Below are 11,555 nucleotides of genomic sequence, written 5' to 3'. Positions count from 1 at the left end.
GACTTTTGCAAGGAAACGGTATAATATGTTGCTTTGTTATTCTAACTTTGAATACCATCTAAAGGGGAAAATATAAGTTTGCCACTACCTTGGTCATCTATTTGTTTAGGGGAGTGCTTAAAGGTCACCTAAAAGGTCTGGGGCCAGGCCCAGGGCACCAAGCATTTTTCAGCATTTCTGACTTTCAGAAACTCATTTTCCGTATATCCAATATATACACTTTCTACTAGTAAGAAGATTGCAGGTCAAAAAAGATTAAATTTAAAAGAGGTGAACGGGCCGTTTCTTAAGTGTGAGAAACATTTGAGGCACAATAAGCAGTGCTTCTCAAACTTATACCTTTGGCGCCGCCTCTAGCTAAACGTTTTGTTTTTTTCAGAAATAGTGCTATGTACATAATTTTAAACTGTTTTGTATAACCGATAAAGTTCTTTCTGGAGATAGTATTAGAGAGGCATCAGGTTCCCTATTCATCCAGCAAGGTGGACTGTTGAAGCGCCGTTAGCTCCTCCAAGCATTTTCCTTCTTTCTCAGCTTGTGTCGTCTTCAACGTATTTTTCTTCCCGTAGTAAGAAGAGTCCATGTCAATGTTATAGTATAACGGAGTGGGACGTTCCGATAAAGAAATATTTTCTTGCCGCAAACTTTTTAGTTTTTGTCAAACAACATAACGATGTTAAACCCTTGAGAAAACTTTGACCATTCTGACGAGAGAACTTTGACCATTCTGACGAGAGAATTTTGACCATTCTGACCATTGAAAAAGAGATGTTTTGAAAGATCTTCTTCAAAACATTTTTAATCGATATTTTTGCAGACGCCTTACACAAAAAACGGTATACATTTTAAAAGATCCTTATTAGTAGATGATACGAAGTCTTTTATCCTACAATATTTTAACTTTTTAAAAATTGACAATACCATTTCACTGGGTTCATATTCAAAGTTTGATAGATAACTTCAAAGAACAGACAGCCTTTTGTTTTTCATCCGTGTAAAATAATTTAAATGCTTCACCCTCTCCCTATTGCTCAAGACGTCGCGTTCTCCCAAGGTGTGCCCCCCCACCACAGCTTAAGGAAGGCTGCAGTAGTTCATGCGAGTTTGTAATGGACTTGTCCTAAGATCATCCGTACTGCCCAAAAAACGGGGTAGACTCTAGAATCACGTTGAAGAGGCATTAACTCTTTCTCTCCTAACAGACGATACCAACGTTGATTCCACCAGAATATAGTAAATAATTACGGAGAGAAACAGTTAACTGTTTTCTTTAAAAGAATCTTTTGAATCGATCTTACTGCTCAAGCAAAAAAAAAGTTTTTGGGGCGATAAAACGATGTCACATGAATAATAATTTAATAAGTCTTAAAAGTTAGACTCTTTCGCCTAATTGATACGAGAATATAAAATAACTACAATGCTAATACAAAAATTTTTTGTTTAAAAAAAAACTGCCTCTGAGTCCCTTTGTTATCACGTTACTTTTAGAATAGGGCCTAAAATTAAATATATACATCTGGATTAGTACAGTAGATATGCCTAGATATATTTGGGTATATATCTTGATATTTTTTTAAATCTTCTTTTTTTCCCTTCTATATTAAATTTTTCCATTAGGGTTTTTATTTCTATTTCTTTGCAATATTCATTTTTTTCCATTCTGGTGTCATGCCCCAAATGGGTGTCACTCGGTGCGGTCCGCATGCAAAAATTAACTGCTATTTTAAGGCGAGTTGAATGGGTATTAAAATGAAAGTTAGATATCTATTTATTGACAACCTTATAATTCGTTACACTATTTTTTCATTCATTCAATTTGATATTTAAAATATAACAGCAAACATACTCATATTTTAAAAACGTTTGAGACAATACAGATAATGCTTCCGAAATTAAATTATTTTTTTTAACTAGATAGCTTCGCGATATCGTTAATTGCATATTTAAAAATTTAGAAGTATATTTAGTACTAGCCAGATATTACTCTCGGTTCGCGGGTCTTAAATAGTGTATCGCATATAAAGTCGGTGATATAGTGTATTTAAAACAATTAAACAAACTAATAATGTTATAAGTTAGAAGTAAAGTGAGTGCGTGAATATATGAATATTATGAATGGAGCTAAAAAAAAAAAATCTAATTGACCTAATAAATACTTTTTAAGTTTTCTGTTCGGCGCATGCGTGACTTTTCGGTAGTGTCTAATGCAGCGGTTCTCAACCTTTTAAGCTCGGCGACCCCTTTTTACAATCCCCCACTCTGCCGCGACCCCCTTCTCTCCACCCACACACAGAGCAATAGAAGAGTAGGCAATAGCAATCCATATTTTCGATGGTCTTAGGCGACCCCTGGCAAATGGTCAATCGACCCACAAGGGGGTCGCGACTAATGTAAGAAGCGCGCGATATTGAGCAATTGGGCTAAGTCGCAGCTGTAGCGAACGAATGAATGTAAAAATTCTTTAGAAAAGCAATTTGGAAGGTTAATTTGATTATAATATGAAATAAACGGACTATATTTGTATGTTAATGTGTTAAAGTATAAGACTATCTTTGCGAAGAGTAAATCTATCATCTAAGACTTAAATTTGATCTAGGCTTCAAGAGATTTAAGTTCTGTGCATGCGTAACCTTCTGGTTTTTAATGTCTAATAAAAGAAGCGCTCGATTGAATGGGATATAATGTACGTCGTCTAAATTCACAGATACAAGGAACGAATGAAGGTTAATTTTATTAAATAATGAAATCAACAGACTATGTTTTGTATTTTCATGCGTCAAAGTGAAAAACTATCTTGCATGCGTGACATTTCAGAGATTGGTCAAACGGTTATGATTTCTATGCGAGACATACATAATACATAGATGCCTACTTCACATTATATTCTGCTTTATAGTATACATTACTGATTTATTGAATGTCAATTTGAATGTGTAGTGTCATTTTTTTTATTATATTATGTCTTTTTTTTTATATAATCTATATTGTGTAGCATATGTCATGGTATGAAGTTATCGACCTTAAGTCAAATAGTATCGATATGTTTATAATTTACCTAAAACAAAGCACTAAGTAGTTTTATTATTGTTAGCCGAATATCTAAAATAATATCAGGGATAATCAGACGTTACAAAAAAAAAATACTAGCGTATTGAGTTTACACATTTTATTTAAGAATTTGACGTTTCCTGTAGAGTTATCCGGATTGGCAGTAATCCAGCATTTCGTAAATGTCACATCGGTTTATGCAGCATTCGCAAACAATGTTCATGCCAGACTCTCTTTTGTTCAAGAACGACAATGCGTTTGGTTTATTAAGCGAGATGTCCGCTAATGAATCAACTGGCTCTGTAGAAAATGAACAAGAAAAAAAAATAAAAATATGTTAAAAATACTTTTAAAAAAAAAAGCTTATCTAAGAGGAATGACTCTACATTTACAACTAAACCTCTCAGTATACCTCTTGGTATAAAACAATATAATTAATAACTAGTAATTAATTGACTAATGGGTCCTTTTTTTGAATTGATTCATGTATCATCCTTAACAATAAACATTTGTGCAAAGTTTAGACTTAATCTGAGTGTGTGGGTAAAGTGACTTGATATAAGCTTTGTAAAAAAAAATAGATTACAGTGTTGACAAATAAAATTAATGTTTGTTATCCAAGGTAACTGGGAAGGGCCAAATCTACAATGCCGACAGGCCGAGTTTTACCCTCAAGAGGAGAACTCTACAAGATTAAAAAAATAAAAGCAATACTGTAAAAACAAGATTACAAAGACAGTTTGTGTGGAGACAAACTCAAAATCGGAATGGTGAAAGTAAATGTGAAGTTAGAGGTGAAACTGACCTAATCAATGTCTTATAATGAATATATAATTGCTCTAACTGTTTTGTAAAGGGACAATCTGTTATTCCTTAAGATATAAACATTTCCTTCAATTTTTTTTTAAATCCTTTAGTTTACTATCTGATGTTGACAGTTTGACGCTGCAATTCACGCGATAATATAAAAAATTACTTATTGTTTTAAATTATGCCCAACTTATATGCATACTAAATAGATTTTTTCTTTTAAAAAGAAAATTAAACATTTGTATGTGTGTGTACATGTAGTAGTTAGTATAACAGAACTTACTTAACTTGGCTATACAAATGTAAAAAAAAAAAAATAGATTTTTTGACCAAAATTCTAAAATCGTTTGCATAAATGTGTTAAATATGTTGTTAATTGTTTTCTCCCCTACTAAGAAGCCTTCCGTGTTTGTTACTATTAATATTGAATAGTTGTATAAGTGGTGTATTTTTATGAAAAAAAAAAAAAACTGCTTGCATAAAGGATTTAAAAAATTAGAGTTTTCGTTTTCAGAAAAAAAAAGGTAGCCGTTGCATCAGATCTTTGAAGGGTCTCAAATATTATGATGTCGGATTTTCACTATCTTTTCAAGTTTACGAGATCTAAACGGGACGGACAGACGGACAGACATTCCACACAAAACTAATAGCGTCATTTCCCCTTTCGGGGGCCGCTTAAAATACGTATTTTAAATATTATTTAAAAAAAAAAACAGAAAGAAAACGCTATTACATGGATATGTACACTTGCTTGAAACTCCACTACCAATTATTAAGTTTTTGTTCATAAATCTCTTCACGGAAGCTAGGAACTTCCACAAGATATACAGCACAGATTCTATACTCGGTACAGTATGTGACCAAATGCATTGGATAGCACTTTAATATAAAACCAAATGCATTGGACAGTAATTTAATATGAAACCAAATGCATTGGATAGCAATTTAATATGAAACTAAATTAACTGGACAGCACTTAATATAAAACCAAATTAACTGGACAGCACTTAATATAAAACCAAATGAATCGGACAGTACTTTATTATGAAACCAAATGCGTTGGACAGTATTTTAACCATACATGATTTTCACAATAAACTTTCGACTCTAAACCATGTCTTGGACGCTGTATAAAATGAGATCATATGTTAGGCAATTGTAATAATGCAATGCAGAAACGTTGTTTATCCCTTACTTCTGGTGTCTTCACTATCTATGATCCAGGACCACTCCTTTATTCATTATCTCTTTGTGGACCTATCCCATCCTGTGCTTCTTTCAATCAATTGCTTGTATCGAACTTGAAAAGCGGCAGAGTGGGGGATTGTAAAAAGGGTCGCCAAGCTTAAAAGGTTGAGAACCGCTTCTTTAGAGTATCTTAGGAGTGAGCGATCTGTCGTATTAGATTATCATTGAGTATACTAAATTTTGTAGATGTCAATCTACATGTCTACGACAGGCAGGGATAAGGCGCGAATGTCGATGCACCCATCTCTTCGATGGACTTCCTCGGATAGTTTATCTTTCCACCTTATCGTCCGATTCCTCCTTAAAGCACTGGATATAGGAGCTTCTTTTCCTGACAAGATGTTTCACAGACATATATGCACACAGGCTCGATGAAAGAGGGCTTTAGTATTAATACAGTAGCATTATCTCAAACTGGGACTTATAATTTCGGGATCTTTGGGCGCCTCTGAGTCCACCCAGCTCTAATGATTATCTGACATTAATTGGGGAAATGTAATGGCTGTTGGTCGTTGAACTGGCCACATGACACACTCGTTAACCGTAGGCCTTAGAAACAAATGACCTTTACATATCTTCTCTATAGATCACAAGGTCTAAAAGGGGACCTTTACTATTATCTCAGACTCTTTTATGTAACCCAGACATTGTGCCTATCATTGGAGATAAGGTAACATAAATGATCAACAATAGCCATGAGCAGGGAGTGGCCATTAATCGTCACTTGATGTGCCAAGCTTGTATTTCGGCCTAATGTTTAACGTATGACATGTTACTCACAGTCTGTGAAACAATGTCTGAAGCTGCGTAGCAACTTTAGAATCACCAAAAGCTCAGCATTCCTCTAATCATGGACGTACTCGAAATGAAATCGGAATTTAGTAACTGAATTTTTTGCTTTGATTTTGTTTATTTTAATTGATATTTTAATACTAAACCATCACTTGCCACAGCGCAGCCCTAACCCTACCCGGGGGTTTTGCAGTCAAAACACCCTCTTCTAAAAACAAAACAAAAAAAAAAGAATATAAAAAAATATAAACGACAATCCCAGAGCATAGCTAAGGAAGATCTTGATTTTAAAACCCCCTCAGAAATCTATGATAAAAGCCCCTCTTCAATATAAGACTATCCATACATCAGTCACCAGATTCTAGCCAAGAGGAGTTTTGTGTTTACCCCCCCCCCTCTAGCGGGGTTTGCAGCTAAAAACTACCTCTTCAATATAAAAAAAGCAAATTAAACACTCAAAACTCTATGAGCGTAGCCAAATAGATTGTTTAGTTTAAACCCTCTTCAGCGGGTGTAAAGCTAAAAAATAACTCTTCAATTAAAAAAAAAATTGAAAATTACTCAAAATGCTATAATGATAGCCAAAGTGGGTTTTGAGTGTAAACCTCTTCAAAGCTAAAAACCACCTCTTTAATATAAAAAAAACTAATTACACACTCAAAGTTCTATGAGCGTAGCCAAAGGAATTCTTTAGTTTAAACCTTCAGGAGGGTTTGAAGCTGAAAAAAAAACAACTCTTCAATAAAAAAAAAAGCAAATTACGCACACAAAATTCTATGTGCGTAACCAAAGGTGTTTTGAGTTTAAAAAAAACCTTTAGCGGGGTTTGAAGCTAAAAATACTTTATCAATACATAAAAAAAAATGAAAATTACTCAAAATGATATGATCGTAGCCAAAGAAAGTTTTGAGTTTAAAAATTACCTCTTCAATATTAAAAAAAAAAGAAAATTACACCCTCAAAATTCCATGAGCGTAGCCAAAGGGATTCTTTAGTTTAAACCACCCTCAGCGGGGTTTGAAGCTAAAAAAAAATATCTCTTCAATATAAAAAAAAAGCGAACTACACCCTCAAAATTCTATGAGCGTAGCCAAAGGGATTCTTTAGTTTAAACCACCCTCAGCGGGGTTTGAAGCTAAAAAAAAATATCTCTTCAATATAAAAAAAAAAAGCGAACTACGCACTCAAAATTATATGAGCGTCACCAAGCCAAGGGTAATTTTGAGTTTAAACCCCCCTCCAGATTTTTTTTTAAAGTTTAAAACCCCTCCAGATGATTTTAGTTCAAATACCCCACATACAGAGAGTTCTGAGGTTTTCTAACCTCTCTTTCTTCAGTTTTATTCTAAAGCAAACTACAGTCACAAAATTCTAAGAACGTAACTAAGGGGGTTATGAATTTGTTAAAAAATCCTGGCTACGCCCATGCCTCTGATTAACACCTTTCTCTATTTACTTTCGGCACTCTAACTGTACAGCATTTAGCAAAAACGACCAGTACTCACCTGACATAGTGTCTCTTCTGGTTCTCTGAGAATAGATACTGCACAGGGCCTGAACCGTGTCCGGCAGTCGGGAGCCGCAAATGCCACGAGCGTGAGGCCGATCAAAAGAGGTGCACACCTTGGTTGGGACCCCATTCGTCTGCGTGACACCAAGAACTAGAACTAGCAAGGCTGTTGTCAGGAACAGGTTGGCATTTGTAAGATCGGAAGACATTTCGTTACCTGGATATAGATTACTGCCGTATCTGGTTGAAATAAAAGTTCAGTGTAAGCGTTAGATGATAAAGAAAAAAAAAAGAGTCTATTTCTTTGATACTACTTTTATATATCAACAAAACTAGTATTGATATCTAAACGTTACAGATACATATACAATAAGCTAACAAGCCACATGAAAAAAATCCTTTATAAACAGTTTATTTAAAGGGGGAAGAATTCCATCCTTACAATTATATGTACCAATAATGTACACGTTATTTCCCTTATTCGAAATCACACAAAATAATTATTTACCACCAATATATATTTGGTTACTTTTTTTTTTTTATTGATTCGTGTCTTCTGTATGCCAGTGAATAATTGTGCAAAGTTTCAACTTTATCCGAAAAAGGATGTGGGAGAAATAACGTGTACACACTTTTTACCAGACAGGCATACAGGCAGAGTGTTGATTTAAACTTTGTAAAAACTACAAATAATTTGTTCAAAAAGAAAGTTTTTTTTATTTTTATAGCGTAAACAACATTGGATATTACAAAGGATGAGAAGTTTAGTTTAAATTTGCTTCATTACAATTCCTCCTATTTGCTTGCAAACTCTTCGTACATTCAAAAATAAGTCTAAATACTGAGCGTGCATTTCAAAGATGGCACTAACAATTTTTTTAGAAATTTGACCGTTAATGTATATTAGTGCATACAAAAAAAACTACCTAATTTCCCCACACAGGAAGAACTTAGGTTTGACCGTTATAAATTTGTTTCCTAATTATTAACTTTCATTTAAATTTGGCTTTGGTTGTTTTCTTTTTAACTCATCTCGAATGTTTCTTTGTAATCGGAAGTTTATTTAATAAATAGACGGAAATATATGCCTCCACTTTGTCCTATGTAGAAATCTTTACCTCAACTGGTAATTTGAAAAAAAACTTGATCATGTAGGGGTGTAAGACTTCTTGCAATATTAAATTATTATAATAAATAAAAATAAAAAACAAACTTTAAAAAAAAAAAGCTTTTCTAAAGGGAAAAACTACGACCTTAAAACTATTTAACACTATGAAAGTTATTTCCCGTATTCAATATCAAACAAAATAATTAATTACCAATACTTAATCAACTATTTTTCAGACAAATTGAGTATTTTTGTTTATTGTTTCGTGTTGTCGTATCTACAATAAAAATATCAACTTGATCGGAGAATGTGTGAAGGAGAAAGGCGTTAACAATTATTTAAGGGGACAAAACCCAACAAATTATATCTGTGAATACTGAAATACTATGATTACTAAATATTTTCTTTAGCCAAAAGGATTACAAAGCCATGTTTTAAGGTTCAATATTAGTTCTTTTTAGAACTATCCTACAGAGCAAAGTGGGCTGTAGGTTAACAAGTTTTCTGAATTGTATTAATGTTAATACATTAATGTTATACTTGAAGTACGAAATCCAAATCTATCCTTTCTTTCTTTCTTGCCTTAACTAAAGAATTAACTGTCGATTTTAGATATTGACAATGTAAACTGATGATAATGATGATTTAAAGAATTGTATTTATTACATAGAAAGTGATGGGAAGACAAGATAAAAGAATGTATGAGTCTGCCATTAAAAGAGGTCCTATCAAAGACAAAAGACAGAGAGAAATGTAGAGTGACGGTTGACAAGCCTTGTTTGGTTCCCCTACGGTTCAACAGACTAAGATATAAATGAAGGTGATATATTGCATATAAATCTCTGAAAAAATATTTCTATTTTGGCTTGGTATTCTATACAGGTTTGTCGTCATCTCAAATTCCTTTAAACTACAAATGTTGAAGACTAAGATTAACTGTAAATTTTTCATAATAAGATGTTTTAAACTGTGTTGTATAAAAGATAATGGCAGAATAATAATAGGAGTAATAAAACCCTTAAAATGCAACCACATCACTTAAAATTGATCTATAAACTAGTAAAAAGTTGTCAATTGGATAGAAGAAGAAAATGATCGAAAGTTATTGTTAAAAAGAGATGTAGTGCAATCCAGTTTAACTCTCAAACATCTGACATGTTCTAAAACACTCATTGGGACGTTCACCACACCGGGAACAAGAGCTTGCACCTCAATGCACTACATTTACTCTTTACAAACTACATTTGTTTATCTCTGTGTTTAACTATGCTAGAAGAAACTGATACTAAAAAATAAATATTATGATATGTTTTTTTCTGATTTTTTAGTTTTCTTTTTTTTATTTTTAGCTGTCGATGGAGATTTTAAATAATCTAATCAACATTAGATTCGTTTCTGATAATAAATAGACGTTTGTAATTGTGGATCTAGATAATCTTACTACGTTTTTAGTTTTCAGGTTCCTTTAAACAACTGAAGAAGTATCTAAACTTCTTGTTACACCTATTCACACTGACAGACAGACCGAAAAAAAATAATTAGAGATAGATAGATAGATAGATAGATAGATAGATAGATAGATAGATAGATAGATAGATAGATAAATAGATATATAGATAGATAGATAGATAGAGAGATAGATAGATAGATAGATAGATAGATAGATAGATAGATAGATAGATAGATAGATAGATAGATAGAAGGATATATATATATATATATATATATATATAGATATAGATAGATAGATAGATAGATAGATAGATAGTGACTAAAGAAAGAAAGACTTTAACCATATTACCTGCTACAGAAGAAACTCTTCGTCTATGGTGTCCAGTAGAGCTTGTAATTGTCTGTAGTTTTCCTGAACTTATATACAAGATTTTACAAGGTGAACTCTGCAATGGCCGCCTACACTTTTGCTTGCTTTTTGTTTTTTTAGGATTATTATTTCGTACATGGTATAAAGTCATATATCTAATTGGCGCATCGATAAAACAATATTTTGGCAAATACGGATCAAACTGACACCGAAAGGTTGACGTGTTGCATCCGTTGCAGAAACGTAGAACCAGGGGATGTGAATTTGCAGGCGTTTCTTTGAAGGTTTCCTTGTCTATCATCAAGACATATTTGTGGGATAGACAATGTTTGCTGGAAATATTTTTAAAATAAGAAAATTTATTTTTTTGTTAAATACTGTTCTCATCCTCCTCCGCATATTCATCCTTCTAATACATTCTCTCTCTCTCTACCACTCACACAATGTTTCTGCTCTCTTGTTGTCACTTACACTTACACACTCCCTCTAGTCTCTCTCTCACTCACACAATGTCATCCATTTCTATTTCTTAGTCTCTCTCTCTCTCTCTCTTATCTCTATCTCTCTGTCTTTCGTTGTCATCTCTCTTATACACTTTTTGTCTCCCTTATCTCAATAATACAAATTCTTTTTCTCACGGTCATCTCGTTCTCTCTCTAAAACACATTCTCTTATCTATCTCTCTTTCTTTTATCTCTCTCTCTCTCTCTTTACACTAATTATATCATTGTTTTCCTATTACTTTTTATCCCTCTCTCTAACTCTTTATCAATATATCTATCTATCTGTCTATCTATCTATCTATCTATCTATCTATCTATCTATCTATCTATCTATCTATCTATCTATCTATCTATCTATCTATCTATCTATCTATCTATCTATCTATCTATCTATCTATATCTATCTATTTATCTATCCATCTATCTATCTATCTCTCTATCTATCTATCTATCTATCTATCTATCTATCTATCTATCTATCTATCTATCTATCTATCTATCTGTCTGTCTATCTATCTATCTATCTATCTATCTATCTATATCTATCTATCTATCTATCTATCTATCTATCTATCTATCTATCTATCTATCTATCTATCTATCTATCTATCTGTCTATCTATCTATTTATCTATCTCATTTTTTTCTTTCTTTTTCCTTCTTGCAATCTTTCTATCTCTCTCCTCTGAAAATTACTTCATTTTTTCTGTCTTTG

At 32.9% G+C, this 11,555-nt stretch overlaps 1 protein-coding gene across 1 annotated transcript; it reads right to left on the bottom strand.

Moving 5' to 3' along the window:
- Nucleotides 1-3,151: 3,151 nt before the first annotated feature.
- Nucleotides 3,152-10,436, bottom strand: LOC106057571 (molluscan insulin-related peptide 3-like). Its single transcript, XM_056031709.1, has 3 exons — nucleotides 10,318-10,436; nucleotides 7,404-7,648; nucleotides 3,152-3,348 (listed from the first exon to the last, which is right to left on the bottom strand). The coding sequence occupies exons 2-3, from the start codon at nucleotides 7,615-7,617 to the stop codon at nucleotides 3,197-3,199; spliced, it is 366 nt and encodes a 121-aa protein (XP_055887684.1). The 5' UTR covers nucleotides 7,618-7,648; nucleotides 10,318-10,436; the 3' UTR covers nucleotides 3,152-3,196.
- Between the last annotated feature and the right edge of the window lie 1,119 nt (nucleotides 10,437-11,555).

Source organism: Biomphalaria glabrata, chromosome 6 (genome assembly GCF_947242115.1).
Source record: "Biomphalaria glabrata chromosome 6, xgBioGlab47.1, whole genome shotgun sequence".
NCBI lineage: Eukaryota > Metazoa > Mollusca > Gastropoda > Planorbidae > Biomphalaria > Biomphalaria glabrata.
Note: the sequence above shows the minus strand (reverse complement) of the source record. Positions and strands in the feature narration are given on the sequence as shown.